At 40.6% G+C, this 27,441-nt stretch overlaps 1 protein-coding gene across 1 annotated transcript in view; it reads right to left on the bottom strand.

The window, feature by feature from the left end:
• The window catches only part of suclg2 (succinate-CoA ligase GDP-forming subunit beta), a 102,174-nt gene that overhangs the window by 55,405 nt on the left and 19,328 nt on the right, over nucleotides 1-27,441 (bottom strand). Inside the window, exons 2-4 of the mRNA XM_086168645.1 lie at nucleotides 22,304-22,445; nucleotides 2,111-2,210; nucleotides 184-274 (exon numbers count right to left, since the gene is read on the bottom strand). Of these exons, the coding sequence (XP_086024771.1) occupies nucleotides 184-274; nucleotides 2,111-2,210; nucleotides 22,304-22,445 (333 nt within the window). The remainder of the gene's footprint in view (nucleotides 1-183; nucleotides 275-2,110; nucleotides 2,211-22,303; nucleotides 22,446-27,441) is intronic.

The following is a 27,441-nucleotide window of genomic DNA, read 5'->3' as shown; positions in this document are numbered from 1 at the left end:
AAAAAATATAATAAACACAGAGCCACACTACCTTCACAGTCATTAATTTTACATAAGTGCATTACTGGACTCAAAAAGCCTTGAAATTAGGTTGGGAAAAAACAAGGATGAAACACATATTTATTTATTTATGTATCTCTGTTTTTATTTATTTAGCTATCTATTTCCTGCCCGGTGGCTTACCGTTTTCACTTTCACTCCGTCTTTAGGTGTCTGCTTGGTGGTCAGATTAAATCCCAGCATCTTTTTGGCCAGCTCACCGACCACCGCGGGGCTAGAGGAGCAACACACAACAAGAAATGTTTACATTCTGCATCAAGAGCCGCCCACATTAAGAACGATAAATTAAAAAAGCCAAATAAAGCTCTAATAAAGACAGGGGTACCAGGGGCATCAGCAACAATCTGTCCTCAGGTCTCGCCTGACGGTGCTTTGTAATTAAGAATGTGTTTCGAAAATATTGTGTTGACATTTCGGATCAAAAGCGCGTGTTTTTGGAAGAAATTGGAGATAGAATGTGGATTACCTGTTTCTGTTGTTAAAAAAAAAAATCTTTTCAAATACATATAAATCCTGAAGTGACCACGATGACGTCGCTCGCCTGTTTTATTGTCCGCATAGTAGCTTTATGGGTGATTCTGAAAATTACATATGTCTAACAATTTGACCGGGCAGCTCTTCATCAACATTGCGAAAAAAGAAACACAAAAGGATTTGGGGAAATAACGGCTGCGAGTATTATTCGACACCAAGGAAGTAGGTATGCCAAAATACCATCAAGGAAACTGAATAACAGATTCTGGGGAAGCAAAGACATTTTGGTAAATGAAATAGCTCTATTTTTACTTGTTTTAGAAAGCTGCCTCCTCCGTACAGGAGCTTCTGCTCTGGTTTTGTAAGTGAATACAAATAAGGTCTGGAGTTGTACTCATCCTCTGATAGATGAGAGGAAGGTGAACTGTGCACTCGAGTCACTGTCTGGGGACTGTGAACTTCAGCAAAACTTACTTAGCCAAAAAAAAAATAAAAAAAAAAGGTGTCGGACATACCGAAACCCTGAAGTGGGTGAGGGTGGCGATGCACGTCTGAGACAATTGCCATAAATCACATTTTCATTTTAGGTGCTAGTGAAGCTTTTGGCACGCTTAACTAAAATGATATCACTGTAAAAAAAAAAAAAAAAAAAAAGTTCTTCACGACAGGAGAGACGCTGTTCATAAAACTTAAATGTAGGCGGCAGAAAGAGACACGTGTTTCTGAAATTGGTGCTGCATGACAGGAGAAAAGAAAAGCACTGCGGCTTTCGCGCTTGCTTAAGAGACACAAAACAGAATAATTCTGAGGAGCAACTGTAACCCTGTATATTTAATAAGGTGTTTTTTTACGGATCTAGTGATGCTGGCTAACACTATCTTGTCACACCAACTTGAAATAGGGTCGCGATGATCCTCGCGCGTTGCAGATGTGAAACAAAACAACTCCAGTGCAAACAATTCACCCGACGGTAAAACAAGAGTCATGTTTTACGATGATTTGATGACTTTGCGGGTGTAAAAATGTAAGAAGCACCTTGGGCTGACCTCCAGGAACAGCGCACGTTTGCATGCACTCCCCCAAATTGTAATGGTACGAGCCGAGTCCGGGGGGGGGGGGGGGGGGGGTCTCCCCTTGAAGTAAACTGTAAACTTGGGGGAGTAAATTTGTTTGAGCGCAGACGTCTTTCAAGTTGTTGTTCAGCTTTTGACAAAATACAGAGGACGTCCGCGGCACCCCGAAAAAAAAAACTCTTTAATTCTAAGCTGCAGGAGTACAAAAACCCAATCAACCTGAGGGAGAAAAGCGAGGTATGGGGTGCATTGTGCTTCCGCCATCCTTAAAATCCTCTTTTTCAAAATTTAATTGAGGGTAGTTGTACTTATACGAGACACTGGAAGAAAAAAAAAAACAGTGATTATTTGCAGCACAAGTAATCCTGACTGTTTTTTGTGCCTAGGGAACGACTTCAGAGAGCTCTTTGAGCCTCTTTGCTCTGAAAGCCGTTGCTGAATGGAAGAAAAATATAAACCTCCTACAGTAGCACAAAGTGAAAGGCACACCGGGCCACACTTACTCCTTAGTTAGGTGCACTCCGCCTTTAAGGCCGCTGTCGAACACACCCTTGCCTCTGCCGCCGGCCAGAATTTGGGCTTTCAGCACAATCTCTTTGGCATCTGCAAAAAGAAAGAGACACAGCGAGAGCCCCCCCCCCGGAGGGGTAAAGTGAGAGAGGAAATGAAAACCGAAATGGGTTCGTAAGATGAAGGACCCCCTTGAGCCTGCCACTTATCAGCCCATCTGATTAAGGAGAGAGTGATAAGACTGTGGCGTGCGGGGTACGGCGCGTGGGAACTATTAAAATCATACACTCCGGACTACATAGAGCCTACAATAAAGAATGGGCGTGGAGGAATCCGCGGGAAAGAGCTCATCACCGGTTGTAAATAAAAGATACGCGTTGAAAATCACCGTCGACGTTGCGACAGAGCGGAAATTAAACTGCGAAAGAAGAAGTTGTTCTTGACCTTGTTCCCATTATATAATGATCCCGCGTCCCCTTTCCTGTCATCGCCAAATGACTGTCCATTCACCTTCCGACAATCTCGCTATTCAAATGGAGCTAGGACACTTGATGAAAGATGGTTTCTGGCTAGGTTATTATTATCTAGACGGGGGAGTTTAGTCACTGACAGGTGGCTGCCATCGGGGTTGGGAAGAGGGTTTGAGGGATAGGGGGGAAGGTGTGGTTACGGTGTTCAATCGCTGGAAAGTCACCTTGACCTTCGAGACGGGAGGAAAGAAAAAGGAAAAAAAAAAAAACAAAACCTAGTTTCTCGTGTGAAAGTCCGCCTCTTTTGTAGAGGGTGAGTGAATTTTCCAGACGAGGCGTAGTGGATCGAGAGAGCCTAAAACTCTGGCTTCGCTTACTTTACTGGCGCCACAGTTAGAAAAATACCCAGAGAAAATAGCCTCTGACAGGATGGCGGGGATTAAACTAACTCCGAATTAGCGAGGGCCTCGCTCTGTGCGGGGAGCTGAGAGAAGCTTGGAGAGGAGAAAGGCGAAACGTGAGAATAAAGGTGTTCATATGCAAAGGGGGCTTTGAGGAGTCATAAATGAATAAATCTGTTAATAAAAAGTGCTACTGTGCAAAATTAAAAAGAGTTCAAAGCGAGATGAAATAAAATGTCCTGAGGGCAGGTGCAGCGGAGAGGGACGGCGCGCAGGAAATGACTTGACTTTAATGGAGGAGGAAGAAACAAGCAGAAGAAAAATGATGTCGTTCGATCGGAAGGTGGCATCGCTGGAGGTGCGGGGCGAGTATTGACGGATTGGTGACGCGAGATGTAGTTAAAAGCAAAGACGTTGAATTCATCTAATGGGCCCTGTGAGGTGACGTGGGGGGGAGAGAAAGACGGCTTTCTCAGGTTTGCGGCACTGCGAGGTAGGAAATCTGCTTATGATGCCTCGCAAAACAAGATAATGCAGCAAAATCAGCGATTATAAATGGGCACTGAAGGAGCTATTTGCTGTACTGCTATATTAAGGTAGGCGCATTATGAGGGGAAAAGCAGTTGTAATCTGATCAAAAAAAAAAAAAAAAAGCGTGATGTGTATATTATACCCTTCGTATAAAAGCTGAAATCTTCTAAATCATACAGATCCTGAGATAACATCGGGGATAATGATGTCCTCAAAGAGCACAGTGAACATGGAGCATGGTAAAGAGCAGGGCTACCATTATCTGCTTATATGACAGACATGAAGTGGCCTTTAACACTCAGACAAAAGGTTTGTTTCTAATGAGTGTAGAAAGAGCTGGGAGTGGACGGGAAACGGCGAGGCAGCGTGTAGAGCTGGACGCGGGGCTCGCTTTTTTACGCTCAACTAGGACAATGCGACGAACAAGGGAGGGAAGGGCACATGTCTGGAGTTAATCAGTGAAGTCACCGGCGAGCTGTTTGCAAATGAGAGCTGAAGGTCTTCGTACCGGAGAAAATGTGATATTAACTCTGTAAACTGAGAAGTTACACTAATGAAGGGCTGTGCCCGTTTTATTCTGACCATCGCGCGTCGACATCCCAGCCAATCAGCTTTCGTGAAAATGAATCTTTTGATTACGGCAACAAACTGAGTGTTGATGCAATGCACAATTAGCAATACCTTCTGCTGGAAATAACATAGTTGAGCTAAACCGTTTGTTTTTTTTTTTCTCGTTGCTTGAGTGGGAAACCTACTGTTGCATAACCGTCTCTCCACCGCCATTTACATCAAGTACGACAGAAAGATTTTCATCTACGTTTTTGCACTTTGGATCTTGAGGACACGGGGGAGGGGACAAACACTGCACTGAATCTTCAATCACATTACAAGTAATCATGGAAAAGCGCCGGTCGTCATCCTCGGGCTTTACTCGCTTTTCGATAATGAGTGCAAATCAACTCCAAACGTGCTTGTCAATGACAGCAGGTGAAAAAGAGGATGTCACGTACACAATCAGTAGCGATTCTCAGAAGACCCGCGGATGACTGGCAGCAATAAGATATTTGAATCTAGCGTGGCTTGTTTAAGGTTCTTTGAATGTCCCGAGAAGAGTCAAAATGCTGTCACCATCAGTTACAAATTCATAGCATCCCTTTCATCCTTTCGCAATTCGTTTGTATCCCGTTATAGCTGCGAAGCGGCTACACAAAGCAGCGGGGTGCAAAGACTCATCAAAATTTGTAGGAAAAGAACAGCGGCATCCAATCCCTGCTATGGGTCAACTCTTTAACACCAGCAGGAAGTCAAGGAAAAACAAATGATCTCCTGTTGCCAAAGATCGTCGACTGAAATGTCAGTTCACAATCCATTCGATAGAAAAAAAAAAAAAAAAAAAAACGTACCCGAAGTATGTTTTGGAATTATTTATCTGGAAATGAGAATAGGATCCAGAGAAGTCAAAAGAATACGTCTGTACTTCCATATTTCCATTAGTGGAACGAGCCATATCTTTAAATAACTTCAATTATGTTGTCTCCTACACACTGATAGCGTAGAATTTCATTGTAGCAGCTGTAGCTTCAGACTCTTATTGTATATATACATGGCTCTTTGCAGTGTTAGGCCAATGGCTCAATGATAATAGGAACAATGGATGCATGCAGCTGCTGCTGTTGCTGCAAAAAAAAAAAAAAAAAACACTAAAAAAGCATTACAGCCAATGCAGCATATTAATGATCTAAACCGGGGCAGAGCTGATAAGCCCAAGCTGCATAAGGAGAAAAAAAGTTAGCCTATCAATAGAACCATGTATAGAAAAAGCCTGGTTTATTTCTGTACTGTGTTCACTAGAATAGTCTCGTGTTCACATTATGCTTTTAATGCGCAATGGCACAAGCTTGCCCAGTAAATGGAACGGGTCGTATTAAATGTGTAGACCTCTTCTGCGATGGTTTTATTTAACCACAGCAGTAAAGCTGATATTATCTTTCTCAAGTTCAGCTTTCCATAAATTTTAACATTTCCGTTTCTACCAGACTGTGAAAAGGTCAGCCAGTAAACAGCGCTCCATTTCGTGCGGGATGCAGGTGAACAGGGAAAAAAAAAAAAAAAAAAAAAAAAGATCGCAAAAAAAAATGAAAATCATAACCGAACCAAAAAGCAATGGCCCTCAAATTCTAAAAGATGAATGTTGTTCAGCTGGGGTGCAAAAACCTGGAAAATACTGATAAGTCAAAACATGCAACGCAGACTTCTAATTCCTCTTGCTACCAGCATGTGTCTTCCACCAAACGCTGAGAGTTGAAATAACAAGGGAAAAGCACGGATTCAGAAACAGAATAAGCAAAAGGATAACAACCTGACCCTTTTGTCGGTTAAAACCTAATGTATCATTACCATCTCGCTGTCTTGTCAGGTGAGCCCCTCGGTGACTGAGTCTGTCTCTCTTAATGATGCCATCTCAGTGCAACTCGGTGGAGGGCAAAAATCAGTGTTCCAGACCAGTAGTGACACCTTTATGCGACACCTCCTTCAGTCACCTCTTGCATGATGGCCGGGGTCTCATTAGGGGACAAGGCCACCAGGCTCTCACAGTTCCAATGGCCCTGATCTTCTTTTAGGGAAAAAATAAATAAATAAAAAAAAAAAAAAAAGAGGTGCTGCTCAAACTTTCAGCTCGAACTTCTTCATCCAGAGGTGATGGTAATGGATTTGTGGACTGACGGGTGACCACAGGTGCAACCGAAAAGATGATTTGTCTCGAACTCAAAGCTGCAACTCAAATCAAGCCACATTAAGAGGTAGGTACCTTGAATATGAATCAGTCCGAGTGCTGCAGCGAACCTCCATAAATAGTGACCGGTCTTTGTACGGTGCTGTTCCATTCTAATAAGTGACTTCATTGTACCGATTCGGTATAGAGAAAAAAAAAAAAAAAACATAATATAAGACTTGACTGAAGCCACCAGTAGTAACTGTCGCTGCCGGTGCACCGCAGAGAAAAAGAAGGAATTGTTAAAATGGACCATAACGAATGGCCGGTGTAACATACAAGGAAAGAGGTTGCCACTTACCAAATTATGGTAAATTATTTCAATTTCCATTACTGATCCTGACTTAATTCTAAACCACGACACCCCGCACAAACACCACTAAGTAACCCACATTTATGCAAAGTACACTGACAACCAGTAATAGCCTACATGTTCACTTCTACTGGCATATTAGTATCTTCCTAATACGATACAGGGGATGTGTGAGGAATAATTCCATGTCTCACCCACAACATGAATAGGTTAGGGTGCGTAATGAGGAGGTGGAAACACTAAGCTGCTTACACAAATCAGCTCTTTGAGAGACAGGCCGCTTTACACTGCAAAGCCTATTTACAGCTGTTAAGACAATTTCAGATGCATGGCTTTCTCTTACCAAACCAGAGACCGAAGAGCCGGCTAAGGTAAGGGACGACAACAGGTCATCTGTGAGAACACACCCCTCTCTCTCTCTCTGGGCTATTTCGTTATCACCAACTGTCCAAGCATGTCTGTACCGTGAAAGCGGTTGCAATTCACAATTAACACTTTTTAAATTAGCCCTGCATTTCCTTATGTCCTTGGATTTTAGGAACAGGAAGTACCTTTACACGGGCCGCTAAAAATTGGATTCTGGAGCACCGAACATGCTCACACTAGCAATGCCAGACGGGTATTTTGCCATCAGATGACCAAAGTAACAATATCACAACAATGGCACTTTCAACTTGCAAAAGACATATTTTATTGCCTGTTTATATATTGTATAGTTATTTTATTGCCTATCTGTATATTTTATATATATTGTCTATTTTATACAGTTTTATATTTTTATTGTACAGGACTACAGATGGAAATTAGCTCTGAGCTATAATCTGGTACAAACATCTCTGCCTCTGTGCTTAATGTATTTGTACACTGTCCTAATAAACTTCTAAACAAACAAACAGACAAAACTGTGACATATTTTATCCCAATCAGATTCGCAAAATGTCGCAAATGTCCAGGCCCCGTCCAGGGTGTGAGAGCTAAAAGGTTACGGATCCCTTCGGGCGATCACGTTTCCCCAAAACGTGATGCAATTGGCCAACGACGATACTGATGTGCTGAATTAGTACTACATCTGTCCAACGGAGGTCGAGTCAGAAAATGGGTGACGGGTGTTTCTTCAGACAGATGGAACAAGACAGTTGATAAAAGGGGGGCGCGATGAAGAGTGATGTAAAACTCAAACTAAATAGGAAATGTGCGGAGGACGAAAAGGACTGAAATAAGAGCGCGAAAAAAAACAACGAAGAAGCAAACGGTCAGATACGGTTAAATTACCGAGATAGGCGAACCGTTTTTTCGCTTGACAGAAACACTAAGTAGCTATATAAATAAATGTCCGACCATTCAAGTCGACGCTGTTTAACCGCTATGCACATAAACACCTGTCGCCTCTAATCGGAAAGGCTTTATTAGTTCTACTGACTGGTGGTGAGTGCCGGCTAGTCCCAGGACTAATTAAAGGTGAAATGACTTTAGGAGTCTCAAACATGTCCGCTTACCGGAATATAGCACTTGAATCCATTTCACACATGTACTGCAAACCTGAAATTGTCTGGGCTTTTACCCCGATGAGATGTATGTGTGAATAATTCAGATCAGATATTAAACAGTCTTTAAAAAAAAAAAAAAAAAAACGCAAGCTAGTGCAAAAGGCCGTGTTATTGCAAATGGAGCCCATGTGTGAACACAACAACGCTATCTCTGGCGAGGGTTCGGCAATGAGGTCATTGTGAGAATGGAGTGAAATGAAAATGCCTGGTGCTGAAAAAATTGGAAAAAAAAAGATTTTTGAATTTTGAAATTCCTATTGTAATACAACGGGCCCTCAACTTGCGGCGCTTCAACTTTATGGAAGTAACCTCATAAATAAGACATGAAAATTTTGACCTGAAGCAGCGCAACGTAAAATTCAAACATCGTGGGCCAACTTATTTATGAGATTGCATCGCTTGGGTCCCAGAATATGCTCTTTTGGGTACCGCTTGCTTTGTCTACATATGCTCGCCCACTTTATTTGTATTTTTTGTGACTTTTTATCCTTCTAATAGCTCCCAAACAGTAGCCAGTGCATCGAAGAAAAGGAAAGACAATACATTACAAGAGAGAGTAGACATTATTAAAAGGAAGAAATGCCGACGAGCATTGGCTGTGCGTTGAACTTTACGGCGACTATTAACAAGGACACAGCGTGCACATGTTTTAGGTTCTGCTATGGTAAATCCTACTTGTGCTGGAAAAAAAAAAAAAATATATATATATCGCCTGACTTCAGCTTACGACAATAATACCAGAATTGCGGTGGTAAATTTATCGATTATTAATTGTAAATTGGAGCAAACGTCAACCCCATCAGTGACTTGATATCTGCAAAAAATGTTTGTTAACGCTTTTAATTTTGTAGATGGTTATTTTGTCTTTGAAAAATAAATAGTATATGAAGTATAAAGTGGTCGATTGAATAAATTTAATTAGGTAACTTTTGTTGTTGTAATTGGGAGACCAAGGTTTAGAGCATGAGCCAAGACAAGTTCAAGTCTAACTGATAAAACTGTTATTTAGTAAAATCTCCCTTCCTGAGCTCGATTTGGTAATATTTTCACCGCCTGAATAGATAACAAAACTTGTTGTGCATAGATTCCCCCGGAGATTAGCCTCATGTTAAAAAAATGTAGTTAAGTCGCTGCTCGAGGCCATATTTAAGTAGCATCCTCCAAACAACTGACGGAGAGATGATTATTGATTTAAGGTGAGGAGTGAAGTTAAAGAAACATTAAAATCCACTGTGGTTGTGATATAACTCATACCTTTTATCCGTCGGTTGGTCAAGATCAAGAAGAAGGGACGATTAAATACAAACTACTAAAGCTTTATCAATGTATTAAATCACGGCTACAGAGGTAAACACTAAGAAGAAAATTAAAAGTCATTGAATTATAGTTATAATTATATCACCATCATCTTATCCTTGAACTTTCTTCCCCCTTTGCTTTACTGGTGCTTTGCAGTATATGCGTATCTTTTTCATCATAATAGATTATGAGAAAAAAAAGTATGAGTATTTGATGTTTATACACTCCACAGTCTCAGAATCCTTCCTCTGCTCCGCCTCCCGTCTCGCTTCGCCGTCTCTTAAAATAACACCGTGACGCTACAAGCACTGACTTTGCAGTTAACCTTACTTTAAAAGGGCTATTTAATGTACTTTGTCATGAATTTGTATAACTTTACATTGTGGACTGGTGGTCATTTTTTTCCCTTGGTTGGATTCCATTGAACCGTTTGACACTGAACATCACTGAAAAGACCTCCTCTCTTGTCACAAATCACAATAGCTGGGCTACCATTGCTCACAAAGTGGCCTGCTCACTCAAGGCCAGCGGCCTGCAATGCTGCATAAAACTGACACTGCCCATTATTTGAAGTTCAAGAGCTCTTTTTAAGATCAGTTACCTTGGTAGATTAGCAGCAGCCTTAATGCCCTCTATCCAGTAGATCGACAAGGAGATGACATGACGTGCAGCTGATCCACACACACACACACACACACACACACACACACAAAAGCACGTACAAAGCTCTAAGAGGGTTGTCTTATCCCTCACCACTTTAGACAAAGACTGAAGAGAAAGAGCTGCGGTTTAGCCAACTCTACTCAGCGCTAACTGCTACTGTCAGCGCTTCTCACCAGAGATTTTTCTGAAGGGAGAAGATGAAAGTAGTCTTAAAAGGTGCTTGAAGTGTTGAAGTGCATTTGGGGGGAGGGGGGGCTCCAGTGGGGACAGTGTAAACGGAAAGGGAGAGGAAGCAGGAGGCGAAGTGGTCTGGCCTTGTTACAACTGTGTTTGACAGTAATATACTTGTTCCATGTTGTAAAGGGGGCAGACGCATCGGGTCCACGTGCTCTTCAGTAACGCACTGACATTGACATTATTCCGCAATCCATTAAAATGCGAGGACTGTCCAAGAAGTTTCTTCTTAAGAAGGACAACAATGATACTGTGTATCACCCAATTAGACGAGGGAAAAATGTTGTGTAACTTAGGGAGAGATCATCATCATCACTACGCTAAATTTCTTTCCTTAAAGATGTTCACCAAAGTCCACCAGTCATGAATGACCGTGACCTGGATGACCGAAAGCCTTCACAAACATCACCGAATTTCGAGAAATTCAGAGCCCAATGTCACATTTCATTTATAAACATCTGGATTACAACTCAATAGGTTAGCATTGGGTAATAGCATCGATGGCATTAGCAATATAAATGCTACAAGCATGCATACCAATACTCAAGAGGTTTCTAGCTCGCGAAACAATGCAGGGTCGATCTACCAAAAATATTTACCGTGAACTGCAAAAGCTTGGCACTGTTAAGGGAGGAGGAGATGAAACCGTGAGGAAAACTTTGGGTGAGATGTCACGCATAGATAAAGGAAGTTCTCAGCATGGCTCTTCGCGGTAAAAACTATTTCAGTGGCAGATGGTGCGGGTGAGGCACTGTGTTGGGTCAGTGGCGAAGCATATGGTCCCCTCTAGATGTTCTTATACAACAACGCCAGGACCAGTTAGAGGTGTAAATCTCTCTCTGCACCCTGCCAGAGAAAGCGGAACCATTGCTGTTGCCAGCAGATATGTGAAGACATATAAGGAGTCAATTTGCACTTTATGCATTACTTTCAGGGAATCGAGAATAGGCTTCGTAGCACTCTGTATAATAAGCAATTCAAGCATTTAATATCTCCGTGTTTGACATAAAATATATACATTGTGAGGCATGATTCAAAAGTATTTCATTTCACTTGGCGGTTTTATCGAGACACAATCATCCTGGGACATCGTACAAATTGGGTTTACGTAATTCTGCTTTTTTTTCCCCCAATTATGTTTAGACGGCTAAATGCAGACATCTGTTAATGTAATTTATTTCTTTTTTTTTTATTCCTTGCAGATCTCATTAAAGTACCATGCAACAACTATTATTAGATAGCAAAATGTAGATATGCGAGACGACAGGTGGACCTCAATGCAAATCTCCAACCATCTCATTTTCTGATTTTCCATGTACCATTGCAATCTGTTGATGAAGGGGAAGCACTGTTTCCGAATCTGGCAGTTCATTTGAGATGGAAGCATTACAAGGAGTTTACTCACTGGAAAGTAAGACATTGACGCCAGTGAATTCCAAATGAGCGGTTGATCATGTTTTTCGGAGCCTCATACTCTATGCAGTACACTGGGTTGTTGCAATATCCTCTCCTTTATGTCAAAACCATAAAACATTTCACTTTTTGACAAAATACTCTAAGCTGGATTGGATCATTGCCTTTCGAAAACCGTTAATGTTCCTAAAACCGTTCACATGCTTCGAAAGAGAGTTGATCAAGAGACTGTGTAAAATGACTTTTCGTATTTAAATCATTTAAACGGGTCAACTTTATTTATTCCTGTGACGTATGTACAGTTAAGTCATCATGCTGATGTCTTGCTGTGTAGACAGGCCTAGACACTAAAATAACAAACTTCAATAAACACATTAGGGTGACATCCTGTGGAAAGTTAGTGGCTCGTGGATGACAAAGAGGCCCGTCTCATTTGGCAAACCCCGGGACAGATGGATTTAGAGGGCTTGAGCTGGCATGGAACAGTGAAAACTAAATGAACAGATTGAATGGGATCACGTATAAGCTAAGGGTTTTTGAAGTTGAAGTGATAAATAAAACTGAAAATAAATAGTGGCAGGCACAGATATTGTATTCTTGATTGTATTCTTTGAAATAAAATTAAAGAAAGAAACTTCAGTAAAGATGCACCAGATGCATTGCAAGGAATCTAAACAATTAAAGATTGGGAGGTCTCAGAGAAACTGTTTATTTTGAGGGTAAGCAGGTAATGAGGCTTGACAGAAGTATGCAAACATATTACCGGCTGTCTCCAAGTAGCAGTATAGTTCCTGGCGAAATTGTGTAAAATGATCACTGTGAAATGTTTTTGGCACACAGGCGAGCGATTTTGGAATTGGCTCCGGCCTGTGAGAACTCAGCAACTCAATGCAAACAATGATCGGGTTGATGAAAAGCACTACGGGGAACAGGTGCGTCTTCTTTATTCTGGTGTGCACGTTCCCCCTTAAAAGGAAAAACAAAAATTAATGGGTGACCGCACTTAGAACGCTCCTTACCCGCTGTCAGAGATTTTGCTAATAAAAGTTTTTTTAGCAAGCAAAAAGTGCCTCTTTGACTGAAAGAGAAACTTGTACTATCTTAAGCCAACTATGCTTTACATCAGGGGTGTCAAAGTCAAATACCGTATTTTTTGGGCGATAAGTCGCAGCTTTTTTGATAGTTTGGCCGGGGGTGCGATTTATACTCTGGAGCGACTTATGTGTGAAATTATTGAACTCTCTTGCTCTGATGTGTGTGTGTCTGTGTCTGCGTGTGTGTCTTTAGTATAACAGCAATCGTCACACACACACGCAAACCAATCAAAAGTCGGCGGGCGCGGGTTATGGCAGAAGTGCGTTGTGAAAAAAGAGGCTACCAGCGACTTCTGTACCTATGAAAATTGATCGTTTCAACATTCGCCGTAACTTATAAAAACAACTGAGAAGGGCTGAACAAAAATGGCATCGAAAAGAAAATCATATTCTGCAGGTAACAAGCCGGAAGTCGTGAAATATGCAGCCGAAAACGGCAATCGAGCAGCAGAAAGAAAGTTTGAAGTTAGTGAGACACTTGTAAGGGACTGGCGAAAAGCGGAGGTGACTCTTACATAAATGAAGAAAACTAAAAAAGCTAATTGCAGGCTCAAAGCTAGCTGGCCACGGCTAGAGGAACGAGTTCACACATGGGTGCTTGAACAACGTGCTGCCGGTAGAAGCTTGTCAACAGTACAGTTGCGTCTTCACACCCAGGTAGTTGCCAAGGAGATGAATATAAATGACTTTGCGAGAGGACCTTCCTGGTGTTACCGCTTCATGCAACGCAATCGCCTCTCTATCAGAGCAAGGACGCCATCCTGTCAGGATTAAGAAAGGCTGGAATGGTTGGAGCTGCAAGTGTCCAAGATGATGACTCTGACGTAAGGGACGTACCGGAAGAAGAGGAAGCGGCACATAGTCTAACCTTCGGAGTTGGCGGAGTTGTTCAGGAGTGACACCGAAGAAGATTTCGTTGGATTTAGTGATTAAGAGTGACACTGATTGTTTGGTTGTAGCATGTGCTATATGCTATAGTTATTTGAATGACTCTTACTGTAATAAGTTATGTTAACATAGCCTAGCAGGCACGTTCTCTTTTATGCGTCATATAGGCTATACTAGACTATTCTTATTCAGCCTGTTGTTCTCTATTCTATTTTTATTTTAAACTGCCTTTCAAAATCAAATGTCTATTCTTGGTGTTGGATTTTATCAAATAAATTTCCCCCCAAAAATACGACTTATACTCCAGTGCGACTTATATGTTTTTTTTCGTTTTTTATTGTGCATTTTTGGCTGGTTCGACTTATAATTCGACGTATAGTACGAAAAATACAGTGCACAGTGGGCAAAAATTCAAAACTGGGACAAAGTCGCGGACCAACGGTGATATTTATTGAAAAAAAATCTTCCTCCAGATATAACAATGAACCTTTTCATATGAACCCAAACAAGCTTAAAAGCTAAACATGGAACAAGCATAGCTTAATACTATACAATATATAACTTAATACTGCACACATGGGTGCCAGTATTATCATATGGTCACTATGACTACTGTAAACAGAGGAGAGGGCGTTTATGGGTCCTGTTATGATTTTCGTGCCAAAACACCAGCAGAAAATTCTGGGATTTGTAGCATTAGCGATACATACACCATAGACTATACCGGCGGGTCAGATCTAGACGTCATTTGGTATGGCTTTGCAGGCCTGACATAATTACATTGCGGGCCAAAGTTTGCCACCTATGCTTTAAATTAAAAGCCACCAAAGGTAAAAGACATTAAAAAAGAAATGAAAAAAAAAAAAAATGAATTAACAAGGAGCACAATTCTTGTGTGTTTGTGCAGGCTGCCATCATAATCCTGATGGGGAAACACTAAACAGATGAGTAAACATGTAATTCCAAAAGGCAAGAACATTAGGTCTACCAAAGAATATCCTTTTTTTTTAATTCTATCAAGCAGAAAAGCAATATGGAGATGAAGTCATTTACATTAGATCGCTTTAAGATTTCAGTTTAAATAAGAGAGATAAGAGGGAGATTAGCTGGCAGCAACAGCGCAAATGCAAAATCTCCTTTCGTCACTGATAAGCTGGTACTTTGTTGATTTGGTCTGCGCCCATTCATCTATCACATTTACTAATAGCAGGTGCAAATGAATGAAATATTCAACTAAATAAAGTAAATATGGAATATGCTGAAAATTAACAAGCTTACTTTATTACCAAGTGATGTAAATAACACACTGCATGCAGCTTTAGAACATACTTTCCAGCCAAAAATGTATATATATATTTAAAGTTATGTAAAATAAAAAGGTCTCACCCCTCAGAACTGGAATAATTTGGAGGAAATTCATTTGGGGGCCACTGAAATGAGAAAGCACATCTACAAAAGAATCTTTTTATTCCAGTGGTTTCTCATCTGGAGAGCTGAAGTGATGAAATGGAGATTCTGAATTCCGTGCAAATCGTGTTTATTTTGAATGCAGCATTCATAAGAAAGTCATTGATGGTTTATCGTGTTACAATGCCATTTCTTTGAATCGGCATTTGAATTTTAGTACGTTCGGAACTCACCCTCCGTTTCAGCGAAGTGGCACCCGGGTTATCGAGAAGCTGCTGTTCTGTTTTTGTTTTTTAAAGAAAGTGGATTTGACATCAAAGTATGGGACAACTTCATGCTGATGAACTTTGTGTTTGTCAGATGAGATAATCATATGAAATTCCGTCCCTCCGTCTCCCACGCAACATTCTGAAAAGCTTATTTGAACCAGCTATGCAAGCCTCAAACACATGCACACCTTCCTCATCAAAGAGTTGGCTAATGTCAAGTAGCTCCATTTTATTCAGTGAGCCAACATATCAAACTAAATATTCCTCTAATAAGCACACATGAGATTTAACAACCATGCATAAAAAGTGTTCTGTTTATAATGAATATTCATAGAGGTGGATTTCTACCTCTATTAATTGTCATTCTGGCAGTGAGACTGTGCTAAGCACAAACAAGAGGAGAGAAAACGCGCAGACAAACAGATGTTACAGGCTGATGCACGAGAAGCGAGGGGAACTATCAGACGCTTGCGAGGAGGAAAGTCGTAGGAAATACGATCGTTGAGCAAATATGTTGAAAGAAAGTCAATATGATGAGCACGGGCATAAAAAAGGACAATAGTTCCTCAAGACATCCCTTCTAATGGATTGCTATTACGGAGCATATGCTGTTCCCATTCATGGTAATGGCCCACCGTGCAATACTGGAGACACAGGGCGCCCCCAGTGGCATGGGAGAGGAATTTCATGATTTATTTATTTATCACAACAATCGGGACAGGGCAATGATGACTAAGGTGACCCATTAATTATATAAACTATCAGATGACAAGATATTAGTCACACTTTACATCGAAATAACATTGCAATATAACTTGCAAGCAATAGGTGGCAAGATCGACACCAAGATGATCCCTCGAGCTACATCTACAAGGTACATCCACATTGACAGTAGCGGATCAACCATTCATTCATAGAATTGTCAGTTTACAATCAGAAATCCCCGAATATGAAGAGAGAAGCCTGTTTGACCATCTCATGTATGACAAAAGCAGGTTACATAATGCCGAAAAAAATCAATGTGCAAGCACTTTGGGAACTCATAGGAATTCATTGAAGTACCTCTTTTGGGGGGGGAAAGGCCAAAAAAAAAAAAAAAAAAAAGGGGGGGGGATTTCACATGAGAGTCTATGACAGAACTCGGGGCATTTTAAACCTGAGTGAAAATCGCCCCAAAAAGGGACGGTTCTCCGAGGAGCGGCACTGCACCCTGATTAGACATTACATTCAAAGGTAGCTACAATGGCATGAACGTTTGTTCTGTGGTAGAATGCGATTCTAAAAAGGTTTTTCTTTTCCACACCCTGCTGCAATCTCTTTTTTAACAATTACCACTTTAGTCTGAAAATACATCACAATAATCAATAAAAACACAGCTCAGACAGACTCAAAGTTGTACTACTAGCACTCAAAGTGTACAGATAAGGGCATACATGTAAGAAATTATACATTTCTCAAATACAATGTCTAGATTTAGACTACATTGTAGTAATATCTTAGATGTCAATCAGCAAGGTTTGAAAACAAACACCAGTGACAAAAGTAGATATTAAAAAATTTTTAAAAAAGCTACGATAAAAAATGATTTTTAAGCATTTTAATGATGTCACCTATCAAGTAGCATCACAAAGGACACTGTAATGACTTCCGACCTGAAAGAAAACCTGTAGGGGGATGTCGTCAGTTGGCGCGAAGTGTCTGGGATTGGACTCCATATTGAGATACTGCCATGAATACCGGCTACACTTTAGGAAGTGTGGAAACAGAGGTGCTGTGGAATTTTAACTACAGCACATTCAGGCAGCTTTATACCCGGCAAAGCATTAATCGATTCTACCGGACAGATAATATGTGTTTCTGCTCAATGACGAAATGTATTGCGCTTCTTCGAAGCACCACAGTGCACAGCCCAGGTACTGCACAGCAGAAAAAAAAATAGAACTTTGCAGTATTCTCTGCAATTACATATGCGAATGCAAATGGATACGGATCATTAATTCAGGAGAGACTGAAGGACTGTGGCAATCTCTCCATGTCCCGGAGGAACACTCACTAAAGAAAAAAAAAAAAAGAAAAGAAAGAAAGAAGAAAAACAGACTTTCTGACAACTCCCTGCAGGTCTCAGTATGGGGCTGTAGAACTCAAACCACTTTTCCATGAGCCATTAACTAGTTGTGAGTCACCCATCTGCCTTGAATGCTAATTCTCCCAAATGAGATTTTATTTTATTCTCCGGGTCTCTGTGTTTTGACACCAAACGGGAACGATCAAATCAGTCAATGTCCGCTAAACATGAGCGGGACCCTTCGATTTGAATATCCTTATACCGTAACGCTCATTTTAACCAAGTGTGGCAAGGATGACAGCACTCGAGGAACTGCATATAAATGCCCTTTGTGCACTCATATGTGCACAGCGCCATGTGCTGTCGTGCACACCGAGGACCCAGAACGAACACGCATCTCGTTTAAGTTGCTGGAATCACCGGCCGCTCATGTGAAGAGTCGTATTCCGTGTCATCCGCGGCGGGGAAGCCGAGCCAGACATTATACCCTTCCTCACACATGACTCAACAGTCGGAATCACGGCTTGGCAGACGAAGTGTGTGTTTCAGCTCAGCTAATCTTCAGGAGAAAAAAAAAAAAAAAACAACTTACTAGCCACTGTCTTTGTATCACTATCACACTCATGCATGAAACCGCGATTGTCGGACTATTGGCTGAAACACTCGTATGGCAGTGCGTAGCTGAATAAATGAAGCCTAAGTATCTGCTCACTGGCATGATTTCAAAGTGACCCAGTGATTGCCTCATGCTACGGGAGTGTGAAATACACACACACACACACAGACACACACACACACGATAGGAAGCAGCTAACAAAGTAAGGATCCTGTGAAAACAGTAGTTGATTTTTCTTCGCAGACAGCGAATTACTGCCAGAATGGCAAACCTTTGCATGGGTGTGTGTGTTTTCTCGCTGGTTGGGAAATGCAAGTGGACACAGTTGAGTTCATTTGAATTTGCCGCCGCTAATTAAGACTTGACGCCGCACTGTTGGAAGTTCTGTTTATTTCTTCAAAGCAACGCAGCGCGAAATAATGAATACGAAATAATAAATAGAAAAAAAAAAAAAAAACGTGTAAGAAAAGAAAATGCCCAAGTGCTAAAGAAGCACAGCATCCTTGAATTATACATTTTCAAGCATTCTCTATCTTGGCCTATTAGCACATTATAAAAGGACACACACAAATATACACTGCTCAAAAAAATAAAAGGAACACTTAAAAAACACATCCTAGATCTAAATGAATGAAATATTCTTATGAAATACTTTGCTCTTTACACAGTTGAATGTGCTGACAACAAAATCACACAAAAATGATCAATGGAAATCAATTGTATTAACCCATGGAGGTCTGGATTAGGAATCACACTCAAAATTAAAGTGTAAAAACAAACTCCAGGCTGATCCAACTTTGATGTAATGTCCTTAAAACAAGTCAAAATGAATCTGTGTTGCTTCCTGAGTGGACACTATGATTTCACAGAAGTGTGATTGATTTGGAGTTACATTGTGTTGTTCAAGTGATCCCTTTATTTTTTTGAGCAGTATATAAACACACCAATCACATGCTTGTAGAATCAGAGGGGTTTAATTCGGAATCGGAATCTGGCCGATGAGATTTGGGCGACCAGGTTCAATGCTTGTATATTTTCTCAGCAAACTCATTAATGTAAGTACAGCAGGGACTAAATATGAAGCCAAAAGCTCTTTGGCTTGAAATTTCTGTCTTAGAGAGCCTGATATTTTTTTTTTGCTTGTCTTATTTGAATGAGCAGAAATGGTTATTACTGAAAAAAGTCACTATTTCACAGAGGGGGGGGGGGGGGGCATCATTTTCAAAACTATCATCAGTTGGTCAAATAAAACTAGAACAAGAGCATGTACCATGCTGGTACATTTTATTCAGCTAACTGATTTATGCCCGTTCAACAGAAACTAAATCTGTTGCCAAAAGCTTTTCAGCTTGAAATTTCTTTCTTGGTTCGTGAACCTGATTTGTTTTTGTTTTTCTTATTTAAATGGGCAAAAATGGTAATGTTCCAATAAGTCAGTATTTTACCGAGAAAACCGAAAAAATAATAATGGGGAAAACAAAACAAAAAAAAACTATCTGCAGTTGGTCAGATAAAAGAAATGAATAAAAAATAAATAAGTAGAATGTATTGCAAGAGCAAATAATATAAATATGATTTTTACACATTTCAAACAATGCATACAATGGCTTGAATTCTGGACAGTATCTTGATCGTCAATGCAACACAGCATTGCATCTTTTGCTATGATTTTGCTATTTTATTTTACATAGTACGATCTAAAATACCCTGAAGCGTTAAGCAAAACGGATCGGTGGCATCCTGGCACTTCCTACGAAAACAAATACATTATAAAAGCGCATCTTCGGAGCCCTGAAAGACTGATACAACGGGAGGTAGCTCGAGGTGCTCCTGAGAAATGGGAGCCATTAAGGCTAAAACTACCACATTTACCTAAAGATTTAACCCTGCCAATGCGACGTGAAGATCACAAGCAAACTGATTTGACCGTCCTGTTTCCTTTTGATTCCCCCATTCAGAGTTTTCCCTTCTCTCTATCGCGATGCCTGCAACATAGAGCATGTCATGAAAATGTATATCCCCTGGCTCCGATACGGTTTATCTTTGTCTGGATCATAACCGAGGCTTCAGAAAAGCAGACCCCAGGCACCGGGGCCCCAAAGGCAGTAGTTAAAGAGGTAACTTGCTTGCCGACAACCAACCTATAAGCAATTTCAGGAAGTCACTGTGGTAGATGGAGAAGATACTGAATAAAATATAAAGCTATGAGTGGAAATAGAGTATTTGCTGTGCAGTTTGGTATATGGGGATAAAAGAGGGTGGTGGATGGGGCACACGGCTTTGTCCGATTTTCTATAAATATGTGTTAAATTTTATTTGGTCATACGAGGAAAAGGTGGGCATTGCAGGTGTTTTCAAATCAACAGTTAAATGGGATTTTTTTAGCCACTTCCCTGCACCCCTTGGTGCAAAAACTATACAAGAGCAATAAAAAAAAAAAAATTAAAAATATATACAGAGATTCACACAAAATCTCCTTAAAACAGGAAACACAGAAAGCTTAAGAAACTGAACATGAGAGGTTGTGAAATAAATTATCGCGGTTGAGTGCAATGATGAAAGCGGAGCAGGCACGGCCATTAAGCAAACAACATAAAGACGTGATTAAACTTGATGAAACTTCAACCCTGATTTGCCACAACTGTTTGCACGTTCTGTAACGGGGCCAAGGAGTCATGCGGCACAAAAAAAGGGGGCATTAAGGTTTCACAGTACATTTACATAGCACTCACAATCAATTTAGAGTTTGCAAAAAAATTGCAAAAGTGACTCAATGTGCAAATGAATGAGTGCATAAATGTATAGAAAGAGAGAATATTTGAAATAATGATCAAGTTTCATAACACTGAAAAGATGGGTATGATAAATTAGATGTAGGCAGTAAATGTTAAATCAATGCTACACGGACTGTGAGAAATCACCAAAATTTGAATGCCATTTACAAAAAATCAGGGTAAAAACTGCTTTTTGAGGATTGCCTACATGGATTTGAAAAAATTAACAAGTGTCGGAGTCTTGAAACTTTTCACAACCCAGTTTTCACACATGACGACGTACCATAATTTTCAGTGTTGTGAAAATAAGCCACGCCGGCTGAAAATACATGTGTAGATATAAAAAGGGCGTACTTGTCTATAAGCCGCAGGTGTCCACGCGGTAGCATGAGAAACATAGAAAGATGTTACACAGAAACATGTTTTCTAAACTTTTAATGTACATACCGGCAACATCCACAATTACAAACTGGAAATGCTTTTTTCTGAACACTAATGAAACAGCTGATGATTAATAAAAAAGATCAATAATAAATAACACAAGGAAAAGGCCATCCACCCATCCGTCCATTTTTTTATCCCCGCTTCGTTCTACTCCAGCTGATCGCTATCTTCGTCTTCCTCCCGCACACGAAAAACGTTAAAGTCGTCTTGTTCAGTGTCGGCATTAAACGGCCTCAGAATTTCACGGTAATGTAATTGGTCTGATGTGACGAGGCTAAATGTTTTGGCAGAATGAAGCATGTTAACGCCCCTCCCCCCACCCAATAAATAAATAAAGATGAAAAAAAAAAAAAAAACAATAATAAAATAAATATATATATATATTTTTTAGATATATTAAAAAAAAAGATAAATTAGCTGCGTCACTGTTTAAGCTGCAGTGTTCACAGCATTTGAACAAAAAAGTAGCTTGTAGTTTGGAAATTATGGTATGTGTGTATAACACAGGACGATGTGTGTAAATGTTTCTATATCGATGGATATGAACTGCATCAGTCCTGTTTTCACCACAGGGATAGAGGTCATCACAGGGTCTCGGTTGTTCCGTCTACACATATAAATATTTGCAAGAGCTATAAAACAGCCACAGGAGACTTTCAGAAATTCATTCCCATTTTCAAATCCTTTTTTGTTAGTCATCCCTCAGCGATGTACATCCCTTTTTAAATGTACGGTTGAGACGCTGTGCGGCCCTGTCAAAGTTAGCACGTCGCCTCTGATGCATCATAAGGGGCCGTTTATGCCATAATCAACAATTATTGATCAGTGAATGGATGTTGTCAATCAATGACTTGATCCAGATTCTAATGTGCAACGGAACATCTTGCCTGCAGTGGGTGAAGACCCGCTCCGTATCTCAAGTGACGTGGCTTTTGGTTACGAACTGCAGGGCGTTCGCGTGATGGGCGAGGCTCTTTTTACTCACTGAGTCTCTTCGCCGCCTCCAGGGCGTCGGACGCCGTGTCGGCCACGAAAAATCGTTGGACCGCAACGCCGCTCTCTTGCATCAGCTTCTTGCTCTGGTACTCTTGTAGATTCAGCCATCTTTTGGGACTCAGCCAGGTGCACTGGAAGGCAGAATGAGTAGATGTGTGACTTGAAGTGAAAGACTAAATGGGGTAAATAATAAGACGCTCATCTCAAAGGCTAAATACGACCAAATGGTAGCAATGCTTCCTCTTAGCTTCAGCTACACATCCTCTCCGAATCACTGGCGTGTTTCACATTATACAACAGCAAAACACTGTAAAAGCTTGGAACCACATCCCAGACACTATCCTTCCCTCCTCCCCGCGAGCTGCCTCCGACCATCTCTCTTCCTGCCTCTCCTGTAATGAGGAAGGGAGTCGGGCCTAAGTTGCCGGACGGCTCTGGAGCCGTCGGCTTCATCAGCAGACACGGGGCCTGTCAGCTCCAGCTGTTGTTGCTATTAAAAAGAAATTGGCTTTTTAATGTGATATCAAGACAGAGGCTGTGTTTGGAGTTAGACTCCTCTTCAAGCAGCGTGCTATCCTATGAACACGGTGTAGGACAGTGAGGGAATGTGTGTGTTAGGGTACGAGTGCATACGTCCAACTGTTTCCGAGGAGAGATCCGTCGGGAGTAGTTAAGCGGAGACGGAAAATTAAGAAAACCGACAAGAGAAACTGCAACACATCCGCAAGTGAATAATTCTAAGGGGGTGTATATTTCCTCCTTTTCTTTAAACAAGAAAATCCTTATAATTGCACTGCATTATGTTTAACTAGCCTAAGCTGTTAATCATTGTTTGGTCACTCAGACCGACGCTGAACTACCACTTAAAACAGCCTCGTGTTTGTGTTCTTAGCAGACGTACAGTACGAGATACTGCTTTTACATTAAAAGGTTTAATGAAGCAAAATGAATGTTGCTTTTTAATAATGAGCTCTTTAAAAAAAACACACCACACAACCATGTTGCATCTGCGGCAGACCAGACTAGGCAGAATATATATAATATAGCAGTAATTTTTTTTTTTTTTGCAAAAGGTTGTCCAAGCTCACACTATTTTATTTACCGTATATGTTTGCACAATTACCTATAGTTTTAGGCCATGCCATCTCAAAAAAAAAAAAAAATTAAAGTGAAAAATGTCACTTGAATGTGCACTCAAAAGTCTTATCCGCATTGCAAACACTATTCATATTCATAATTACAATTTATAATCATTATTTAGTATCAACATTCAAAGTCCGCTTTATTTTTAATTTCTCTGCATGTCCTGAAAATGCGGAGGAATCGACAAGACTTTTCTGGCAATCCCACAGTGTCATGAAATTAACAAAATAATAATAGTAATCAAGTGTAAATTACATACATAACTAACATATTTAAATGTACTGTTGACAGCAAAGTAGGAATTTCACTAATAGGAAGCATGTTTCAACACTGCATGTGACAATTAACACTTCTTGAATCTAAGGTGTATGTATGTGTGTGTGTGTGTGTGTGTGTGTGTGTGTGTGGGGGGGGGGGGCATTTCTGCTTGCTCTAGCAGACTGATATTAAAGTAATATTAAGTCCCCCCGACATTAAACTGTAAGCCCCTGGTTCCCATTAAACCTACATTATTTGCTCAAGATGATATTATGTTACTTGTGTAACCATATAGGATATGATTGAACCCGTTATTGAAATGTTGCTTGTCTCGGGGGGCTCCAGTCACACGAGGATGGACAGTATAGGTTTAAAAAGGGGAAATTACATGAAGGGATTTATTGTAGTTTTTTGTCAGTCTCTGGAATGAATAGCTGCTGGTTCTTGCAGACAATTATGCAAAGCATGAAAAGGAAGTCTTCCAAATGTAAGATCTGTCTTTTAAAAGTGTATGTTCTCCTCAGGAAAGGATTTGTTCGGGCTCTGTAATGTTTACTTTGACTGATGCTTTTATTAGCTCAAAAGCAACACAGAGCCTTTAAAGGGAAAGTAGAAAAGGGACATATATGGACACTATAGTACAAGAAAGAAATAAGCAGCATTTTCTTTAATACTATGGTGCAAGTAATTGGCAGTGATACACTCCAGTACTGCTTTAATATAGCAAAATGGAATGGTAAACTATCCGGCTTCACAAGTTAATACCACGCTTGACACTGTTGGAAAAATACACTTATGCGGTGAATATAGCATCAAGCGATGCAGGACACCTTGAAATTGAATTTGGGTCGTTCTCACCACGGTTATGACAATCCAGCGAAAACAGAAAGCTGTCTGCAATTACCAAATGTGACGAGGAAAAAAAAAAAAAAAAAACGAGGTGGATGTGCTATTCATTTCAAGTGCTAAATGTATATAAATTGCATCTGCCATATGTCTCTTCAATATATGGATGTACTGACTTGCAAATCACATTCTGTGTTGCAACAGTTCATGATTCACACAGAATTACCCTCTTAAAATTTTATGCTTTCATAAAATACAGTATTGATTATTATTATTACTTTGCAATGACACTTGCAGGAATTAAAATCGAACAGGTTTTTTTTTGTGGTGGGGGGGTTAGCAGACAATTTATTTCAGCTGAAATGCCAGTGCACGGATGGTGAAGGAGGAAAGGAGATTTGCACAGCACTTGGGATTCACTCTTTTTCTTTTTTTTCCCCTGATGCAAAGTAGGACAAGAAGTAGAATAGGTAGCATTTGCTTTTTTTTTTTTTTTTCCTGAAAGAGCTGTCATTTTCTCAGCCGGCTTCCGGTTATTTAAGATTGCGAAATCACCTATCGCGGCACCGGCGTTCCATATGGCAAAACTGAACAAATACATTGCTATCAAGAAAAAGTTGCAGTGCAACATACAACACGCACAAACAAAAAAAAAAACACACATGGATGCACAGTACTAGAAAATGATCACAAGTGAAACACAAGCGTGCAAAGCACTATAAATGTGAACATCACACCCGATTCACCTCGGGGAGCCTTCAGGGGTGGTTCCTGCTGCTCCCGTGGATGTTCAGCTTGTGCTCCTATGTCTGTGTACCCGTATATTAGTATATATAAATACCTAAGGCAGGCGTGTTTCACCTCTTATTTTCTCCAGCGGACGGATCAGTGAACATCATCCCATCCCTATTAATGAAGCCCCAAGGCCCGTATGCTTTGATTCTTTCCCTGAGATAAAGGCTTTCAAGGCAATCAAAAGCTTTTTCTCTGCAGCTACTAAAAGAATATCAGAGGAGAGGAGGAGTTATCAGAAAAGGCACTTATAACACGTAATAATTGACACATATATAGAGTTTCCGTGCAAATCAATTCTGATCTGAGTGAATAAGCGATATCCCACCACTTAACAACTACGGACATAAAAGGATCTTCAATTTCAGCGAACCGCCAGGGGGATAATATTGAGACCGGGTCATTTTGCATAGATCACTTGCTTTCAAAAAAAAAAAAAAAAAGGACTTATGAGTTTGAAACACCAACTTTAAAAAAAAAAAAAAAATGTTAATGATGGTAATCATGAATGAGCAGGACTGATAATAGATGTGGTGTGTGTAAAATAAAATGTCAGGCCAGTCAGCAGAGCAGTGTTTCCCCTGCTCCTAATCTTTATAGACAGTGTAAAGATGCACTCCTCCTTACAGATTGGTCGGTCACCAGTTTGAGTGAAAGTGCAGCTCAACAATTTAATCAATATCATCCAATTTAATGATAAGTAGCAGAGCAATCTTCTTTTCCCTTTGGGCTGCTGCCTTCAGGAATCATCGCAGTAAATCATCTTTTTCTATCGAAAACTCTCCTCTGCATCCACTTCTGTCGCACCTACTAACTTCATGTCCTCTCTTGCACCATCTAGAAATCTCCTCTGTCGTGTTCCTCAAGACCTCCTTTCTGGCAGTTGCGACCCCTGATCTTCACTATCCGTCCTCTGTTCGTGTCCAAACCGTCTCAGTCTGACTCCAGAACACCTGCTGTCCCTCTGACGGGCTCATTCCTGATCCGAACCGCCCTCCTCACTCCCAAAGAGAGCCTCGATATCTTCATTCGTGCCAAAAAGAACCTCAAATTACTTGGAATTTCTTTCGTTTTCACCGAGCCAAATGTCCTAAATGACACAAATTCGATCTTAGCAGTTGCCCAGTAGCCGCCTGATCCTTTTATCAGTACCAATCCAGACGACTAGCCCCTCAAAAAAAAAAACAAAAAAAAAATAAAACTTGTAAATGAAGTTGCCCTATTTTGAGAGACTCCTCTGAGATCTGTATTCAAGAATGTGCATAATGTGGCCCTGCTCCAGCGAACGGTCCCTATTTGGGTTGCTTTTAAGTGAGGAGGCATGTAATCTTGGGGAGGGTGATTGACTTCGTGTGCAATAAAATGTGTTTGCAGATCTTCTGCATTTTCTTAAGCCGTTTGGTTTATTTTGTTGATGCCATAACAGGAAGAGTCATTTGACCTTTAAAAAGTAGCAACACCCACCCATTGAGCACCGTTTATATAATATTTATTTAGTCCATTTCAGCATTGATGTCGGTGAAAATGTCGGTTTCCTGTGCATGACGTTTTTAACATTAAGTCAGTTTTTTTTTTTTGTAAGCATTTATTTATTCATTATTTTTCCATGTTCGTTTTAGTGGAACCTGACCTGTGGCCTTAACAAGTCAAGCTGCAAGACGTGTGCGCGCAGTTTTGTAGACTGATTTGACTGCTGTCAGGTAACAGTCAGGCAAGCCTCTTCCTCTTAAAACATTCATGTCCCTTGCCATTCAAACTGTTTGCCTTGGGTGGATCAGCTCTGCTGCCTGGGGACATGTCTCCATCTGTCAGTATATCTCTGGGTCTACAGTTGACTAAAGGATGTCACATAAATGCACGCCACGGCTCCTGGTTACATGTCATTTGAACTTCAAGGTTAAAGATTTGATTAGGAATCCAGTGACCGTCAACACCTAACCAGCTTGCCGGGAGGTCACGGAGCTGATCTTAAACGGACGCTCGGTTTAAGATCGCCGGTGGTTATTTCGGCAATTTCACATCCGGGAGCACATCTCGAACCCGGTAAAGTAAGTGCTAAGCCCCCCCCCGGCAGACTTGACCGATGTC

This window comes from Fistularia commersonii, chromosome 21 (assembly GCF_037954325.1).
Source record: "Fistularia commersonii isolate RoL2024-O1a breed Wild chromosome 21, RoL_Fcom_v1.0, whole genome shotgun sequence".
NCBI classification, from domain to species: domain Eukaryota; kingdom Metazoa; phylum Chordata; class Actinopteri; order Syngnathiformes; family Fistulariidae; genus Fistularia; species Fistularia commersonii.
This window is presented reverse-complemented; position numbering and strand designations above follow the sequence as displayed.